This window comes from Typopeltis vanoorti, chromosome 5, assembly GCF_054136105.1.
Source record: "Typopeltis vanoorti isolate ZY-2024b chromosome 5, IOZ_Tvanoo_1.0, whole genome shotgun sequence".
Taxonomy (NCBI): domain Eukaryota; kingdom Metazoa; phylum Arthropoda; class Arachnida; order Uropygi; family Thelyphonidae; genus Typopeltis; species Typopeltis vanoorti.
The window spans coordinates 149,438,353-149,459,003 of record NC_143553.1 but is presented as its reverse complement, the minus strand read 5'-3'; the positions used below and the strand labels follow the sequence as shown (position 1 = coordinate 149,459,003).

At 36.8% G+C, this 20,651-nt stretch overlaps 1 protein-coding gene across 1 annotated transcript in view; it reads left to right on the top strand.

Annotated features, from left to right (window-relative positions):
- Cand1 (Cullin-associated and neddylation-dissociated 1) overlaps window positions 1-20,651 on the top strand; it is a 414,848-nt gene that overhangs the window by 271,493 nt on the left and 122,704 nt on the right. Inside the window, exon 21 of the mRNA XM_090392833.1 lies at window positions 2,305-2,390. Coding sequence (XP_090248959.1) covers window positions 2,305-2,390 — 86 coding nt within the window. The remainder of the gene's footprint in view (window positions 1-2,304; window positions 2,391-20,651) is intronic.

The window sequence follows — 20,651 nt, the reverse complement described above, 5'->3', positions numbered from 1 at the left end:
TCTTGGGTGTAAATATCAAACTGTTAAGTGTACTAGTGAAATAAGCAAAAGCACTTTCATTTCCTTACATATAATCCCTGTGTTGGGATTGGATTAGGCTGTTTTGAATTAAGATCGAAGTACTTGAGTCTATGAGGACTGTTTTGTCTGTTAATTGCGCAAAATGATTCATATTTTCTAAAGTTCACATATGTTTTCTTTTTCCAGACAACATTGTGCAGGCTTAACAAAATAGCTATTCCAGTGTGTATTGTAAACCAGCAAATTTTACTGTCCCTATCTGAATTAGTTTTAGTTAGTTAACCACCTATGTAGTGTATTTAGCAGTCACAGAACCTTTTGAATAGAAAGATTAGAGTTTGAATCAGTCTGTTACATGAGGAAAGGACTTTCTAGCCAAAAGTAAAAGTGCTGGAGATCTTAATCTAGTGTTTTTTCCAAGCTAGATAACATGCAATTGACTAGAGATAACGTTAACTACTTTGCTAGGTATAGAATATGTTGTTTGTTCATAACATTCCATTTGGCCACGTACACTGCTTGGAAAGAAGTCAGTGGCACCCACCCAACCTCCATGGACAAGGTGCATTGTGCCATATAACGAGCCATGAATTTGTAGCCATATAAATTGGAAGAATATGATGCTCTCAAGTCAGTGCAACTGCGTCCAGATGAACTGGTTGTGAGAAGGGAACTGATGGAGTTTGAAAGAGGCATTGTGATAGGATGCCACATTACAGGATTATCTGTTTCGCATACGGTTGACAAATTGGGCCATCCCATGTCAACAATCGGTGATACTATATTGGGAGTCAACTGCAAGTGTTGCTGCTGCCCACAGTGGATGATCCACCACACTCACTGAATGTGACTGTAGGGTGCTATGAAGGATAATATGTAAAAACCACCATTCATTGGTGTTGGCTGATACATTGAATATAGAATTCCAAGCATTGACTGGAACACATCTGCACAAAAACATTCAGAACCGAGGCCCATAACATGGGCTTCCATGGTAGGGTTGCAATATGCGAGCCTCAAATTACCCAAACCAGCATGTGCAGCATCATCTTTGGTGGTACAAAGAGCATGTACAATGGGATGTAGAAGCTTGGAAAGCCGTGTTATGACGTGATGAATTGCACTACACCCTCTACCGAGCAGATGGACGGGTGTGGCAGAACATCTCTTACCAGAGTGCATAAACCCATGAAATTCAGAGATGGAGGTGTGATGGTATGGTTCTGTTTTTCCTGCTTTGACCTCGGACTTCTATTTGTGGCACCACAAACATTGAACTCTGAGAGGTATCTAAACTGTAGCAAGACAATGCACCATGTATAAGGCTGCTGCTGTAACTGCATGGTTTGTGGACATGAACATGACTACACTCCACAGAGCCCTATCTCATCCCTATTGAACATCTGTGGAATGAACTGGAGAATTGGGTGAGGTCAAGGGATGTCTATCTGTCAATAGTTCAGGACCTCGTTAGATGCCAGCAGGAAGAATAGTGAAATTCCTATTGATCACCATCGTATGCTTGTGGAAAGTATGCCCCATAGGATTACTGCAGTCATAGCAGTGAAAAGAGGTCCTACATCTTAATAAGGTAGTGCTATGGCTGTTTGTTCCTCACACTGTGGTGTCCATTGACTTCTATCCAAGCAGTATATATTAAGGAAGATGGAATGGGATAGAGTTTGATTGAGAGTTGTAAAGCATCTAATCAATAGCGGTGAATTCTTGCTGCTACTTCTAAGACTCACCTTGATAGTGCAGGGAAATTGTGACATTTGCCCTTCACTTAGAAAGACTTGGAATTTTAATGGCATCTAGGATGCTGGGAACATTTATAACTTCAAGTGAAGGTGAGTTAGTCAGTCTCATACAGAGATGGCAAGGTTTTTTTTCATCCCATGAAATAGACCAGCCAGATAAATTGTTCCTAGAGAGCACATGCAATTAATAGACAATTCCATCTGGCACAACCACTGAAACTACTTAATGGGTATTGAGATGAGAAGTTTATATACCTGACTCATATTTGAATATCAAAATGGTTTTCGATAGTGGAAAAATTTATGGGGATGAGCAAAGATTCTGCTGGTTTATAATTGAAAAGCTTCAAAGTAGATTACTGATGTAATGTCCTAAATATCAGGCTACCTGTACAGAATGTGGAAATCATTTGTTTTTTATTGCAGTACAGATAGATATGATTTTGTTCTCTTTATATGTTTATGATTTATATATATATATATATATATATATATATATTCATTGACTCTGATAATTTTGCAGGTGCTGCATTGAATGCCATGCTTGAATTTTTTCAGGCTTTAGTGCAGTCCAAACTTCCAGGACTTGGATACAGGGAATTATTAAGAGTAAGCTATTTTAAATTATTTTATTTCAAAGGTTTCTTGATGGCATTCCTTGTATAAAATGTATTCTTAATATACCTGATATCCTAGATATTGGATATCATCTGTTGAACTTGTCTCTGGAAATGCAGTATATTTCAGTGGGGAAGATCTTTTTTAATACCATGTTTTGTAATTGTCACTACATGAGAGTTAAAATTATTCTAGTTCCTGTTTCTTCATGACTTGTTTAAATACAGAAGTGTGAAATTGTTCCTAAGAATGTGATAACTAATGATCATATTTTTAAATGGTAATGGGGCTTGTCATAAGAAATAAAGACAGTACTTAAATATAAAGTACTTTTCATTGTTATCTCTGCACATTTTCCAGGCATATGTGCACTATTATTATCCCCATGTTAAATGAAATAAATTCATTTAAATCTTGAATACACTTCTCCTTCCTCTTTCTTTTCCCCTCTTTTACCTTTCGGTGTTCAGGGTTTTTTCCTATTCATTTAACCACAACTGTACAAGAATAAGGTGGTCAAGCCCTATGCTTCCTGGTGTATATTATGTCTGTAGAAGCAGTGCGTTCTCAAGGCCGGTTTACCTGCTTGCAGGATGAAAAACCCTGCGGTCCACGTCCAAGACCAGCTAACTTGGCTATGTCTGAAAAAGATCCTAAGCTCCTTACTTCAGCAACAGAAATCGAACCCAGGACACTCCTTTCCCAGGCATATGGTTGTGAAGCGCATAGCTACTCAGCTAACGACACGGACCTCTTGAATACACTTCCATGCAAAATTTAATTTCATAGAAATTTGTAGACAGTCTCGCTTTCCTGAAATTCTCTTTCAAGGGACATATACGGGATCTGTGAATAGTATTTTATCCAATTAAGTTTACATTAGGGGTGCTGAAGGGTCAATACTGTATATAACTGAGAGGAGACCTCCACATTGCCTTTAAAGGAATGCAGAGAACTGAGCAGGTCTTCTGACCTAATGTCCAATCTCACCTTCTTGTGGTGCACCCTGTTAGGTATCTACCTGTACACTACATGAACGCAGATGGGCTGGCAAATTGGGATTTAGCCAACCAAATTGTATTCTTATTGGCTTTGTATTCAACATGGCCATAGTATTCAACACTAAATAAGAGGCCAATCTTCTTGAATGGCAGGCAGTCTCAAGTAGAGTGATGTGGACAAATATCAGTGCAAATGTAGAACTGGATAATGAGACTTATTTATGCCTATGGTTCCACAGAAGGTTTTGCTAAGATAGAAGTGGAGGAATTTTTTGAGGCTTTAGAGAAAACTACTGACACAATGAAAAAGGAAAAGTTGGTCCTTGTTGGGGATCTAAATAGCACAGTAGGAAATGACTATTCCTGGTAAGATATATGCAAGTATACTTGAGAAATGGTTGAGAAGAATTGTGGAAGAAAAGCTTGGTGAAGAACAAGCTGGATTCAGGTCAAATAGAGGCTGTCAGGATCAGAACTTCACTTTACGACAAATAGTGGAGAAATCATGGGAATATAACAAAGATCTGTATTTAAGTTTTGTCGATTTGGAAAAGGCATATGACAAGGTGCCAAGAGAGAAGCTATTCAATACGCTACAGTTATATGGTGTCAATGAGGCATTATATGAAGCAATACTTAGTCTTTATTTGAGTTGTAAGTCAGCAGTTAGAATTGAAGTACAGGAAAATGATTTAATGTTAAATCCGTTGTCAGACAAGTATGTACATTATCCCCTCTGTTATTCATTATCTATATCAGGGGAATTCAACTTTTCAGATAGTGCAGACCGCATTAAAAATTTCAATGAAGACCACTGAGCTATACTGCAGTATTTAGAATTGTAAGGTGCTTTCCAGATTTACAAGGAAACCTGTGCATTTGATACTTTACATAAAATCTTATAAAAATAAACAAACTCAGCTTGAATATTGAATATTGTAGCTAGGAGATGGGTTCATAATAAGTAAATACAGTCAACACTTGAAAAAAGACAATTTAATGAAGAAAACATTCATTTTTTATAATGTCAATGGGAAACTTGGCAATGCTTTTCCTTGACCAGCTTCTCGATGTTAGAAGTTGCTATGCTCGGAGTATTCTGGTGATGTTGGTCTGTAATCTGATTTCTTATCTTGGACTTCAAATGCTTCATTCTGGAGAACTGCTCGCATAAGTATATGTGCTTCTTAACAAAGAGCACATCTTCAAAGCATGCTGGCAAAGATTAGGGAATACGTCTTCAGAAATATACTCTTTGTAAAATGTAAGCAATTTTCTCTCAAAGAAGAGTTGTTTTGGAGTTCAAGCAGCTCCATATGTACTGGGCCTGGCATTTTGGCTGCATTGACACTGAATGGCATTGAAAATAAATCTAAAGAAGACTGTTGGTTACGAAAATCACTAAATCTCTCTTCGAACTCACTTCGTAACAAGGCTAATTTTGTAGTGTATTCATCAAGAGACGAACAGTTGGACTTGGCGAGAAGCTGAAAACGAGTTGAGTCTTTTTTTGTGAGTTGTGCTTCCCAAAGTTTGAGCTTGGCCACAAAAGCTTTGATTTTGTTAATTTCCTTGTTTCTTGATTTAATATATTGTTACTGTGCCATTGTAATATTTCTATGTTCTTTATTTAATGTAGATTTACTAATGTTTCTTTAATTTGTATATCGATGTTGTAATATATCTATCTATTGATCTGTCTGTCGATTTCTTTATACTTGGTTCCTATATTTTCCTTCGTTAACTTTATTATACTTTATCCTTATCCGTTACCTTTCTATATAGTCAGTTAATCTTAATTCCTTTTCTCTACTTTCAGTATATTATACTTATACTTACAGTTGCTAAAAAAAGATCAGACGGCACTTCTTATGAATAAAACAAACATATTTATTTAGACTAAGACAGTAATACAATTTATACACTTAAATGATGTTACTATCATTTCCTCTCAGGCTAAGTATCAAAATTAAAACATCATATAGGACAACTCTTAGGCATGTTATAAACATCAAAGACATAAATCATCAAACAATTAATTCTATATATATCAAATAACTATCATCCCATTTACAATCTAAGAATTATCATGCTTTGACTAATAAAATCTCCAATTCTAACTTTCACAAAAAAATGTAAGACTCACTTAGCAACTAACTTTTCATACTATTACAATTCTAAATTCTATAATTTTCTTATCAGTTCTTTTAAACCATTTCAATGTAATACAACGTAAGCTTAAACTTTCATTAATATCCTTTCAATTATTCTAAAAAGCAGATTCACTTCATGCTAATAAGTTTTCAATCTATTACATCTTTCAATCCTAAGAATTCAGTCTATCCAAAACAGTCCTTCACATCATAAGTAAGAGAAAGTTTTCAACAAAAAATTCAACTCACATTAATTCTTTCGTAGGCACAATTGCACTTTAGTCGTATCTTCTCTTCGGGCTTATTCTGGATCCCCCATCCATTTGTTAAGGCTTGCTCTATCGCTTCAGATGCGCCATGGAAACTGTGTTCTCCTCTAGAATTTCTTGCAGGGCTGGTGCTCGATCTTTCAGTGTTGTAGGCACAGGACGTACGGTCTGACGGTCAAAGCCTTGTTATCCGGTTCCTGAGCTGCTACTTGCTTTATAAGGTTTCGCCTCCGGTTACCCTCCACGAATTCACCGGGATTCCATAGATCGACCTCCCCCTCTTCTCTTGGCGTCAAATCTCCCGATGCACAATAGTCGATTCACCTTAGTTGATGCCTGTCAGTCCATTGCTGACCTTTTTATTTCGCCTCTCGTGGGACCCTGCGCGAAGTTTCTTAGACCCCAGATATTTCCGCACAAACTTTGAATTAAGGTCTGAGATCCCCATACCTATCACGTGCTAACTCCTTTCCTTCTAGAAAGTTCCGACTTCTATCTCCCTGAAGTGTAGTTTAATCCCCTTTTCAGTATAGCGTAACAGCTTCTGATGTATACTGGCCCTTTTGCTATCGACCTTGACGGCGGTGTCGGACTGCTTTGGTTACAATGGATTTCCATTCTACCCTATACCAAATGATACATCAAATATATTTCCGAACTCTAAGGTAATTGCCCCTAAACTTCTGTTTTTAGATACTTGTTTACTTTATTTTAGCATGTTTAATTCCTTGGGGTCTCTACAGATGGGCATTTTGTATTACTTATGTAGGTAATTCTAACATACTTCTGCACTCTAAGGGATTTTCTTTTGAAATACACACTCATATATCTTCTATCTACAGTATCATGTAAATTTTTCTTGGCTAATTTTATATGGGCTGATATTATTATTTACATCTATTATATACAAGTTTACAATTCTTTGAATTTCGGATGTGACTCCTGTAAAATCGATGCAATTAAACATTGTAAGAATTATGATGCTACATCGAATTTTACAATGTGATCAAACAGAGCGTGCATCAGTTGATCTTTGGATTGAAGCCGCGTATTTAGTCATTCATATGCAACGAGATGTCATCACAAAGGCAAAGTCTGTCATCAACTTCGGATCATTGAATTCCACAATCGGCTTTCCCTTGGTTTGCATGAACTTCTGTATTTTGCTCCTTAAGTCAAAGACACTTTTAAGAACCTTCCCTCTGCTCAACCAATGCACATCACTATAATAAACCACATCGCCGTGATCCACTTCACACTCTTGGGTCAAAAACTCTTGGAATTGATAATGATTTAGCCCTGTTGCCCTATTAATGATGACGTCACAATAACTTTCATGACATTCTCAAATCCAATAGTTTTTGTGCACAAATTCTCCTGGTGGATTAAACAGTAGTAATAAACAAAATCTTTTCCTTCTAGTTCCGGTTCTTTCTGTAGCAGCGCAATAAACCCTTCGTTCTTTCCCACCATAGCAGGGACACCATCAGTTACCACACCCTTGAGGCTGGTTAAGCTGAGGTTGGAATGCTGGAGCGTTTTCTTGGTGGCTTCAAGAATATCAGTGCCTTTCATCGTTCCCTTCATAGGTATGAGCACTAGCAGTTCTTCGGTCACAGTGTATTGTTGAACAATGCCATGGACAAAGATAGCCAGTTTTGCTGTATCCTTCACATCTGTGTTCTCATCTAAAGCAAGTGAATATTACGTAAATTCAGACTACTGATTTTTTAAAGTTCCTTCAATATCATTGGCAAGTTCTTTGACATGTTGTGCTACAGTTAGCCCAGACAAACTCGGTGTTTTAATCACTTCCTTATTATTTGGGCACAGAATTTTCCCAGCAGCTATGAGACACTCTTTCAGAAACTCGCTGTCCAAGAAGACTTTTGATTTTTTAGCAATTTTTTCAGCTATTACATGACTTACTTTGACCCACGTTTCGCTCTCTTCCCTCTTCTTTTTAAACGTACTCTGCTGGCATTTTAAATCAATTTGGAGACGATTCAGCTGTCCTTGAAGGTGATCGAATTTGGAAACGTGCTTTGTCTTGTGTTGATTTATATTGTATTCTTTTGATGCTGACACTGACTCACGACAAATTAAACACTTGCTTATCATCAATCGGCACAAAAAAGTACAAATTGGTTCACTTTTCATTAAAATCCCGAAAGAATCACTTGATTTACTCTTTTTACTTGTAGACGCCATAGTGATGGAAGGTGAACCCAAAAAATGATCCAAAATGGTCGTGTAATGGTTATTATCCACTGAATATGTCTCACACTAATAAAAAAAGTCGGGAAATATAAAATCACAATAGGCTATGGCTGACACGACGAACCTGCATGCACTTATTCACGAATATCACGCTGTTCACGACTGACTGTGGATGAGATCCTCTTGTATTTATATGAAAGTAACGAAGTATCGAGAACCCACGACAGCTCACTCAAATGAACTACTGCTTCTGCCATCTACCTGCGACGTTAGTACTTGTACTTAAGTATCGCTTGCCACTGGTAGATGACTGAAGAAGCATGTCTATTTAATATTTATTTTTATAGGATTTTATGTGAAGTATAAAATGCACAGCATTCCTTTGGAAAGCATCTTACAGTTCTAAATATCGCAGTATAGCTTAGTGTCCTGTGGGCTTTATTGAAATTATTTTTTATTTAATTGCGTTAAGTAGTTATTTTTTCAAAATGGCTGAATGGCCACGACAAAGAGCTCTGCTGGTTATATGTTGAAGACCCCCGATCTATATGGATCACATTATGAAGAAAGTGGTATTGAACCTGACATCAAAATTGGAGATGTCGATGTCAGCTCTTTGCTTTATGCGGATGAAGTTATACTTCTAAATAAGTCTGCTACAAGTCTACAAGATTCTCTGAATAAATTGAATACCTGTTGTAATAGATATGGTATGAAGATTAGCAATAATAAGACAGAGACAATGAAAATAAGCATGAGCATTGAAAATATCAACTGCAATTTGAATGTAGAACAAGTGAAACATTTCAGCTATTTAGCACGATTTTTAGTGAAGATGGTAAATTAAATATGGAAATAGACAACAGAATCAACAAAACACGTATGGGCAGGAAGCGAACTGAATAAATTTATATGGAATAAGAGAGAAATTAGTCAAAACACTAAATTAGCTGTATAAAAGACAGTGCTGAAGCCAATTTTAACTTATGGATCTGAGAGCTGGGTCAGAAATTAAACACTTGACCAAAGACTAGAGACCGCAGATATGAGAGTCCTGAGAAAGATTACTGGCATAAACAGATGGCGTCGATATCATATTAAAAACGAGGATATTAGGAAAGAACTTGACATTGTCAGCATTCAGGACTGCATTAGCAGTGCTAATCTCAGGTGGTATGGTCACTTAAACAGAATGGGTGAGGAAGGATTAGCAAAAGGAGTGTTCTCTGCTAGGTTGGCAGGAAAAAAGACCTAGAGGAAGACCAAAATAGGTTGATTGATACTGTAAAAAGTGCCTTAAAAGATAGAAATATAAGATCTGATAATGTTGCAGTCTTGACAAGTAACAGACTGATTTGGAGGAAAATTGTAGATAGGAAGTTAGTGATGATGTAAATTTTTCATGTAGTACTATCATATCATGTACACCCCTTGAGGATATGAGGTGTACATGATATGATAGTAACTTCTTATTAACAATTTTTCTCCAAATTAGTCTGTTATTTTGAAGTTAATGTCCAGTATATTTAATATATGAGAAATGTTGGTTGAACAAATCACAGTTTATTATAATAATTACTAGTTTCATGTACAATATAGGATCGCTTAAGGGTCAAAGCCATATAACTGGGAGAAGACCACCACATCACCTTTAAGGAATGTGGAAAACTGATTGGTTTCTGACCTAATGTCTAATTTTCATCTTCATGTGGAGCACTCCATTTGTAGATGTGTACTGGATACTAAACGAACAAGAATGGGTTGCAGTTTGGGACTTAGCTGACCAAATTATACTCTCTATCGGCTTAATCCAACGATGGTGCAGCATGATGAGATTTCATGCTGGCTGGGGCATTGCCCTGTTAAACAAGGCCTCCACTCTTTTCTTCAGGGAACCAGTACAAACAATGAAAAGTCAGTTACTGGAATAAACTCCAACTTAACGTCTAGAAGAAGAAGAAACCCAATATCAGAAAAACAAAAATAGCTACCATCAATATAAGGAGCACTAATGGAAAGTAAATCTACTTTGCAGAAAGGGAGAAGTACGGACATAATTGGCGTCACTGAGATAAAGAAGACAAAAAAAATAATAAGAAGAATGGTTTCAAGTAGAGTTATATGGGCAAAGTTCAATATGAGAAAATGGACAGTGAAATTCATTTGTGATTATGGCTCCACGGAAGGCGAAGTCATCTGCAAAGATAGAAAAATAAAAATGCTTTGGTGTTAAAGAAGCATCCCAGAAAAAGAAAGCATACCAAAAGTTCCTAGCAAATATGTCACCAGATTCTCTGAAATAATGCAGAGAAAAATGTAAAAGATCTAAGCTGTGTGTTAAAGTAGCTAAACTAAAGTCATGGTAAAACTTCAGTAAGAATATAAATATCAGGAATGTGACAATGTTCTGTAGGCTATTGATAAAGCTTAGAAATGGAAGAAAGAGTACTGTTAAAATGATAAACTGAAGTTAAGGATATCCTAAATGTCTGGAGTAATTACTTTGTAAGACTGTTAAATGAAACAGTCAGGTACAGAACCCATAATAGAAAATTTTCAAGCTGAATGCGAAACCTTCAATAATACTGAGATATCCAAACACGATCAAATTTCTCTTCTTGTACTGATCTGCACCTCCAGTCTTTCCTGACACGTTTCAACTATTACTTCTGCAACCACTAAAAAACTTGGTGTACTTTTTTTGCATAAGACACTACTTTACACCTCCAGCTGCCAACTCTTTACAAAGTCAAATCCACCCAGCCATGGAATATTGCTCCCATATTTGGGGTGATGCACCAAAATCCTCTCTAAGATTGCTCAAGATTCTGTCCAGAAGTGGGCATTCCAGCTAATTAATAATCCCTCTCTCACATACCCATTTCAATCCCTCTCATGTCTCGCAAATGTTCAGTTTCGGCCTTGTGTCTCTTCTACAGATGCTTTCATGACACTGCTTTGTTGAATTGGCCACTATTATTTCTTCCACTCTCCTCCAAAATCATTAAAACAAGAGCCACTCCTAATGAACACTCTTTCCCACTCCATCTTGAAACTCTGTGAACCAATTTCACTGCCTCCTCTTTCATTCCATCTACCTCTGTCCTTTGGAGCAGTCTCCTCTCTCCCATTCTGCCTTCCCCAAAGATTACAACCCTGAGCTGTTCAAGATAATGTGAACAAATTCCTCCTTTCTTACATTCCTCTTGCCCACACATGACACTAATGTGGTATAGGTCTCATGGCTTTTTGTGTGTGTAAATCAAGTATTTAAAAAAAAAAAAAAAAAACAGGAGTACATATCAATACTCGAGTGGAAAAAGCCATCAAAAACTTGAAATGTGAAAAGATAGCTGGGGTAGATGATGTTCTGCAGCTGCTACACTGCAATATTCATAGGGGGTCTGATCCAGGGGTGGCCAACCTTTTATAGTTCATGCATCAATTTTTTCATTTTTAAGTTAATATGCACCATGCAAACTTACACTTTTCAGCCCTTTTAAAATATGGTAATATGGATATATTTAACAGTTATGCATAAAATGATTTATTATATATATGGTAATATAGACACTTTTAGCAGTTTTAAATAAAAGGATTTCATATAAAGACAAGATAAACATAAATTATTTTATTGAGACTTTTGAAATTGCTTTGCTTTTGCTAAGCTTGTAGTGTTTGGAGTTAAATCAGTTACAGAAAGTATCAAACAGTTTTTCAAATTTGAATCAGTCAGTTGTGACCGTAGTTTGTTCTTAATCATTTTCATTGATGAAAATGTTTGTTTGCATCTGTATGTAGTTCCAAAACGACAGATATAACTCTGAGCAAATTTTCTCAGGTCTGGAAAATGTTCATAGGGCAACGATCACCAGAAATTAATTATATCAGAAGCATCTGGGTGTGATGAAAGTTCGTTAAATTTCATTTTCAATAAAGAATTGGTTTTGAGATCAATAAGTTCAATTTGTATGTTACTAGGCTTCGTCGAGATTTTTTTGTTCAGTAAGTGAAAAAGGATTTATAAATGCAAGTATGCAGTCTTCTTCTTCGGTAGAATCGCTAAAACGACTGTTAAAGAACTCTTACAATAATCTGGGTTTCTCACTATATTCTGTAAAGTTGCCATTATCTTCAACAGATTCACTATGTTCTTTTAAATGTGGAAATTGACTTAAATCCCAGTTTTCTAACTGGGAGATGAACAGTTTTAATTTCATTTTGAATGCACTGATGTCATTTACTAAGCTAGGAAACAATTTGTTCTTGCCTTGCAGTTTCAAATTTAGATCATTGAGGTGGCTGGTAACATCAACTAAAAATGCTAAATCAAATAGCCATTTGCCATCACACAACAGGGCTTTTTCCTCATGCAGCTCATCCTTCTCTTCCAGAAAATTACGAACACTTTCTTTCAGCTTCCCAAATCTACTGAGAACTTGTCCTTCAGAAAGCCTGCGAACCTCACAATGAAGGATGAGATCACCATATTCCATATCTAGCAGTTCACAATATTCTCTGAATTCTCTTCTGTTTAACCCTCTTGCTCTAATTTTATTCACACACTTTACAACTGGTATCATAACATGCTTCAAATTTAGAGTTTTTCCACACAGAGATTCTTCATGTATAATACAGTGATACTTTAGTAGAGAATGACCTGAAAACCTTTCAAGTAAGGTTACAGTCCCAGAAACTCTACCTACCATTGACGGTGCTCCATCAGTGCAAACACTGATGAGCTTGCTAGAATCTAGTTGTTGATTTTCTAGACATGACTTTACTTTGTCAAATATGTCTGACCCTCTTGTTTTTCCATGAAGTGACTCAAGACTGATAAGTTCTTCAAAGATGTTAAAATTACCATCAATTCCTTTTATAAAAATGCTTAATTGGACTACATCACATATGTCAGCTGATTCGTCCAAGGCTAAAGAAAAGAAAGAACAAGCATGAACATGGTCTTTCAATTGCTCATTAACATCATGGGAAAGTTCTTCGATGCGTCTTGTAATTGTTTGCTCGGACAGAGCAATTTGGTTTACTTTTCTTTCAACATTCTTATCACCAAGACATTTTGCAAATTTTTCGAGACAGGGCTTAACAACTTCCTCTCCATCAGAGAAAGGCTTGTGTTTTTTAGCCAACACAAAGGCAATTTCATAAGACACGTCCAGTATTGCCACACTTTCACAACTTCTTTTCACAAATACAGGGTGTTCGGGATAAATTTGACAGTTTCGTAAGGAAAAAGAAAATCTTCTTTGTATCTATTAAATTTAATGAATTGACAAAAAAACATTACAGGCAGAGTTAATTACAATACTATCAACAAGATTTACTCAAAATAACCACCATTAGCATCGATCACAGCTTCAATTCTGCTTCGGAACCTCGAACAAGTTGATGCTACAGTCTCCCTGGGAAGGGCCGCAAAAACTGTTTTAATTTTATCCATTAACTGGGCTTTTGTATTACTGGAAGTGCGATTGGTGTCTTTTTCAACTGCGCCCCATACAAAATAATCCATGGGGTTAAGGTCTGGGGAGTTTGGAGGCCAAACATTTGGACTGGTGAAGTCGTAGAAATTTTCAGACAACCATTTTTGACTTTTCCCAGAGGTGTGGCAAGGGGCCGAATCCTGCTGCCATACATACGGCCTACCATTGGCTACCCTTGTTATCCAGGGCTTGACTACAGTTAGCAACTCCACAAACAAAGCCCGAATTCCAATGCCAGGGTTCTTCAACACCTGTTCCTGCAGATTTGCGAGGAATTCTGCTGTACGAACGCAATCAGATCGTCTGCTAGGGATCTTTCTTCTTGCTACATCCTCGTAGTCACCATTGCAAGTCTCTAGTTCATGCCTGATTGTTTTTACTGTATTCAGGGAGCATTGGGCAGCAGTCGTAATATCCTTATTTTGATGGCGGGCACGAATCATCATGATAGAAGTTATTCTCTTCCATGATTCAGGTGGGTTCCAGCTATCCATCCTTTCTGACATCTTGTATATGAATGAAGAAGGGTTCAAACTTTTAAATGAAGAGAAGTGTGTGTTAATACATGTAACTTACGGAAAAATATAATTAATTATAAATATGTCAAATTTATCCCGAACACCCTGTATATTTTGTCTCTTTTTTTATTTCTTCCTTTTTCTTAACCACATATTCTTTCCGCAACTCAGACCCAGAAACTAACTTCAGTTTTTCTTCTAATTCAGCTTGATGTTTTCTATAGTGTCTGTTAAGATCATGCCTTTTTTGCTATCACCTTCTGCTTTTCTTCTGCTCATTTTCTTTTGCAAAGTAGTGGATAACTGTAAAAAAAATTATCTCAAAAAGTAAAGCTTATTATTAAATAATTTATTTAAATTATTAAATTATTTTATCGTTTTTAACATTATGAACATTCAAAAGCAGTTCTACAAGTTTAAGATAAGATTCCTGTTTTCATGAAGGCCTAATACAGTTCTATAAGTTTAAAAATCATTTTTTTTTTTTCATAGAGTTTTCGTCTCTCTCTCGTAATATATTATGTCCAATGAAATACGAGATCGCTTCCTGCCATAAAACAGTCGATCAGCTGGCAATCACACACACACAACCCAAACATCCTCATTATGAAAGCTTTGCTAATGATCAGTTAAATTTTAGGAATAGACTTACTATATATAAATAAAAAGGAAAGATATTGTATAAAAAAAAAAAAAAAACATAAAAACCCACACATACAAATACACTGAATAATTGCAGGTTTCAGTAATCAGCAAATTAGGGGAGCGGGAAAGAACTTGAGATACGCGTTCAAAATGAAAAAATTTATTTTTAAATTTACAGAACTATATTAAGCCTTCATGAAAACAGAAATCTTATCTTAAACTTAAAGAACTGTTAATAAAAACATATAAGTTTGAAAACGCGGGATTGTTCAGTCACATCGAATCAAAAGTTCATCGAACGTTATGACACGAGAGTCAGCTGTAAACTGATTGAGTAACTGGTGACGCATGTCAGCATTTGCCGGTGCCTGTTGCTTCAAGATCAAACAAGTATAATAAGTGCACACTCTAGAATTCGGTGGTAGGTTAATTGTGTGTTTATATATATATATATATATATATATATAAATCGTATAGAAATTTTTTAAAATTTTTCTCTAGGGTTCAGTGCTCCACTTCTAATCATGCGATGCGCCATAGGTTGGCCACCTCTGGTCTAGCCAGAAGGTTCTAATTCCAGACAATTGGACTAAAGATATCATAGTTCCCATGTATAAAAAAAGTGAATAAGGCTGATTGTGAGAATTATGGAATTTCTCTACTAAGTATTCCATTTAAGATTTATGGAAGAGAAACTTGTTCAGGGCAATTAGTGGTTAAAATAATATTTTCACTTTATGACAAATAGTTGAAAAATCATAGGAATATAAGAAGGATCTGTACTTCGGTTTTGTTGAATTTGGAAAAGGCATACAACAAAATGTCCAGGGGAAAGCTTTTCTAAACATTACAATTATATATGCAGTAAATGAAACATTATACTAGCAAAGGTTGGTTGATTTGTAGAGTTTCTGCTACTAATGGCTCATGCAAAAAGTTAAGCAAGTCTGAGCGCAATTAGTAGTTGGAAGGGGACAATCATTCGATGCTGCTGGCACTCTGCTGAGGACTGGCCATTCTCACAGGGTAACTTCGGCCTGTAAACTGGCATATGTCAGATCTCTGTGCTCTCGAGGGCACGTGGGGTATGACAATATAAAATGAAACATTATACAGAGCACTGCATAGTCTATATTTAAGTTGTTAGTCGGCAGTTAGAATTGAAGAATACAGGAATATAGTTTGATATAAAATCAGGGGTAAGACAAGGATGTTTATCTTCGCTCTTATTCATCATCTTTGCCGATGGTAGGGAGGTAACTGAATCAGTTGATATAGTTGAGTTACTGAGTGAGCACTTTGCAAGTATATATCATCCAAGTGGTGACATTGCAGAAACGAGTAAACCAGATAGATTATATGGGAATTGTGGAGGTGAGTAGTCTATTGCATAAACTCAATGTCAATTATATGAATGAAGTGGAGGTGAGTAGTCTATTGCATAAACTCAATGTCAATACATCCGTGGGATTGGATGGTATACCAGCTTGTGTCGTATGAGAAGCAGCTAAAGAATTGTCAGTACCCTTGACCATTTTGTTTAATTTGAGTCTCAGGTCTGGGTTAGTCCCAAGGGGGTGGAAAGAGGGGAAAATAGTTCCACTGCATAAAGGTGGTTCCAAGACTGCTGTTGTAAATTACCGACCGATTAGCATATCAGGAATCATTGTCAAGGTCTTAGAGAAATTAGTCAATAAAAGAATACAGGATTGGATAGATGAAAATGGGATATTGTATGAGGAGGGGGGACAACATGGTTTTGTGAAGGGTAGATCATGCCTCAGTTACTTGCTCACGTTTTATAACACAGTGACGGCTGAACTGGATAGGGGTAATGGGTTTACAGTGATACTACTGGACCTTGCCAAGGCCTTTGACAGGATACCACATGGAACCCTAATCAGTAAACTGGAGCAGATGGGGATAGATATAGGGTTGGTGAGATGGATAGGAGGTTGGTTGATGGAGAGATACCAGAGAGTGGTTTATGCAGGAGTGGAGTCTAAAAGACAGCTTGTGACTAGTGGTGTGCCGCAGGGCTCTGTTCTTGGACCACTGCTTTTCAATTTGTTCATCAATGATATAGGAAAGGATTTGAGAGGAAGTGTTCACTTGTTTGCTGATGATGCAAAGTTGGGTAGAGCAATTGTGAGTGCACAGGATGATTTGGATAGTTTGGGGGACTGGGCTGGGAAAAATGGATGTCAATTTAATGTGACAAAGTGTAAGGTTATGCACTTTGGGGTGAAAAGAATAGCAGCAGTAGTATATCACATTGGTGGAACCGTACTCCAGGAGATTGATGAGGCCAGTGATTTGGGAGTGTTGGTGGATAGGGAATTGAAGTTTAGGGGACACATTGCAAAAGTGACTAAATCAGCTCATCAAATCACTTGGCTTCTGAAAAATACTTTAATATGCAGAGACAAACAAGTTGTTGTTCCTCTGTATCGAGCCTTGATAAGACCCCATCTGGACTACTGTGCCCAGTTATGGGCACCAGGGTTTCTTCGTGATGGGGAGGAAGTGGAGAGGAACCAGAGACGAGTGACCAAGATGATAGAAGGTCTGTGGAATGAACCTTATGAGAATAGGTTGAAGATTTGTGCGTTGCAGAGATTGGACAATAGGCAAAGGAGGAGTGATATGATTGAGACATTCATAAGATTGATCCAGAAGATATTTTTGAAAATATGACTGGTGGTGGGAGGACTAGGGGCCATGCATTGAAGCTGGGCAAGAGCGTGGTTGACAAGGGAGTTAGAGCTAGGTTTTTTACTTGGAGAGTGGTGAATGAGTGGAATAAGCTTCCAGAGTCTGTTGTGGGTGCTACGACCATGAATGAATTCAAGGCCAGGTATGATAGATACTGTGTCAATGTCGAATAGTTGTTCTTGACATGATGTTAGGGCCTCCCTCGATGAGTCTGTCGACTCCTTGGAGTTGCCCGGAACAATAATAATAATCATTATCTATATGAATCACATTATGAAAGAAAGTGGCATTAAGTTTTGTTAGAATTGGAGATATCAAACTTGGCTCTTTGCTTTATGCAGATGATGATGTACTCTTAAACATATCCAGTGCAAGGCTCCAGGGTTCTCTAATTAACTTGTATAACAGCTGTAAAATTTGGCATTAAAATCAAAGATACATTCTCAATGGAGACCCTATAGAACAAGTAGAATATTTCAGCTATTTAGGCACAGTTTTTAGTGGAGATGGCGAATTAAATTTGGAAACAGACAACAGAATAAGCAAAGCTGGTATGGTAGGGTGCCAGTTGAATAAATTTATATGGAATAAGAAAGAAATTAGCCAAAATACCAAACTAGCAGTACAAGACAGTGTTCAAACCAGTTTTAAGTTATGCCTTTGAGAGTTGGGTGAGAAATAAAGCACTTCATCAAAGACTAGAAACCACAAATATGATCGTTCTGAGAAAAATTAGATAGCATCAATGATGACTAGATTAACATCAGTGGCAGAATCATATTAAAGATAAAGATATTAGAAAGGAACTTGACATTGTTAGCATTCAAGAATGTGTCAGCAGAGCTAATCTAAGATGTATATGTCTACTTAAATAGAAAGGGGAAACATAGGTTAGCAAAGCAGCTGTTTAATGCCAAGATGGCAGGAAAGAGACCCAGAGGAAGACCAAAGTCTTTGTGGGTTGATTCAGTTAGAAGTGCCTTCTCATCTCATCTTCCTTTAGAAGTGCCTTAGATGCATAAAATGTTAAATTCAACAATATTAGAGTGCTGACAAGTAATAGAATAATTTTTGGGAAAACTATTGATTGGAGATTAATAATGTAAACTTAATCACCTGTGCTGTCATAGTAGCCAAGACACGTGAGAGTACATAAGAAATTGATAACAATGTACAGTACAGCAATCCCTCGATTAGTGCGCCTAATGTGTTCTTTAAAACAGGCTCATTAATAGAAAACGCACTAATCGAATATATGGGAAAATGTATAATTCGTTCCTCAGATTTCTTTTTTGACCCCTAATTTTTTTATAAAAGAATTAGGGTATGTCTCAGGCCTAGTTAAAGGAAAACCACGAAGCTGAAAGACAATAAAACATATTCAGAATATAAATTTATTATTCTGCTTCTTTACAAAGAATTGAGCTAACGTAGTTTGGCGAGCATTCTGTTTCTTTTTTTCATCCAACTGACGGTATGACCCTATTGCCTCTTCTGCAAATTTTACTGGCTCTCTCTTCACCAGTGTCAGTTTCTAAGCACTTAAAAACTTCGATTGTACGAAAACTATTTTCAAATTGTTTCTGTGAAACCTCTTTGGGCTTGTCAGTGATTAAATTTTCTTCATATCTTCCTCTGTGCATCTAAATTTAGCATGTCAGAATCACTCAACTTCTCAGAATGAGATTTAATTAACTTAAATTCATTTGAAAAGCCTCTAAAGTCATTTACACGATGTGGAAGAATGTGCTTCCAAATGGCTTGCATATTGCTAGCAGATTTCATTCGACTTTGCAACTTTATAACTAGGCTGAGATTTCTCAGATTTGGCTAGAAAAGTCTTGGAAGGCATTTGCTTCCAAAAAAAAGGCCGGTTTCATCGACATTAAATATTTGTTGATCACAGTAGTCTCCTTACACAATTTTCTTCAAAATCTGGATATCTCCTTATCTGCATTTGTAGCTTCTCCTGTGATTAGAACATTATGTAGGCTATTTCTCTTTTTGAAACGCTCAAATCACCTAGCACTAATGTGGAATTCTTCTTTTCCATCATTGATAGCTCTCTCTTTCAAGGTTGCAAAAAGACTTAATGCTTTTGATTTAATAAGGCCAGTGTTTAGCTGGATCCGTTTTTGGTTACAATCTTCGATCCACGTAAAATTAGTCTCTAATTCAATTATTATAATACTTTGATTTCGAGTGCATGCATGATGAACTTGAAGCAGTCTTAACTTTCTCTTTGTATTCAGCAGTTGATTCACCCATTTTTGTGTTCTTGTCCTATCTCTACTCTGAACTCGCCTTGTTCATTTTCTTTATTCATGATTTATTTTTCACGGTATTAACAACACCACAAACACTTTTATCAACAAAGATGTTTTATTAACGCTAATATTTCGCTGATTTTCAACTCAGCATCATCAGAGCACAACACACATGTAAACGCGACAGTGAGTGAGTGAAACAATATAATTACACAAGACAAAAGATCTAAAGTCCTATTTTTGGCGCCCTCTAACGAAAAAAAAAAAACAGCAGTTATCCAGGAGTTTTTCTTAGGATAACCGTCTCCCAAATTTTTGGCAAATTAATGCAACCATATTTGTTAAGGTTGGGAGAATTCTTCAAAGCCATTGCTGACTCAAAAAATAATCTTTCAGCTCTATAACGACTCCTAAATAGCACATTCGTTTTCCTCCATCTAATCCTGAGTGAAGGAGTGTCCAAAGCGTGGTCTGCCAGTCCCGACTTGCCATAGTAATAGTAGCGAATGTATCTTTCATGTTCTTCCAGGCAGATGTTCACTGATCTTCCTGTTTGCCCATAATAGGCCAAGTCACAGTCATATGGAACTTCATACACTCCTGGGTGTGCTAAAGGGTGAAGTTTATCCTTTGGTGAGCAGATCAGAGTTGCCAGCTTGACATGAGGTTTGAAGGTGGTGCGAAGGCCATGTTTCAACAATACTTTGGCTACCTTTTCCGATGTACCTCTGATATAGGGAATAGAAATGGTCATGTTGTATTCTTGTGTATTAGGGGAGGGCAGAGTAATGGGCCCATGTAGTATTTTATCTATTTTGTAGGGATTGTAGCCGTTGGCTAAGAACGTATGGCGCAGTTACTGGAGTTCAGTGGTCAGAGCTGTATCGTTAGAACAAATGGCTCTGGCTCTGTGTGTAAGTGTTTTTAAAATGCCGTACTGTTGGACTGGATGATGATGTGATT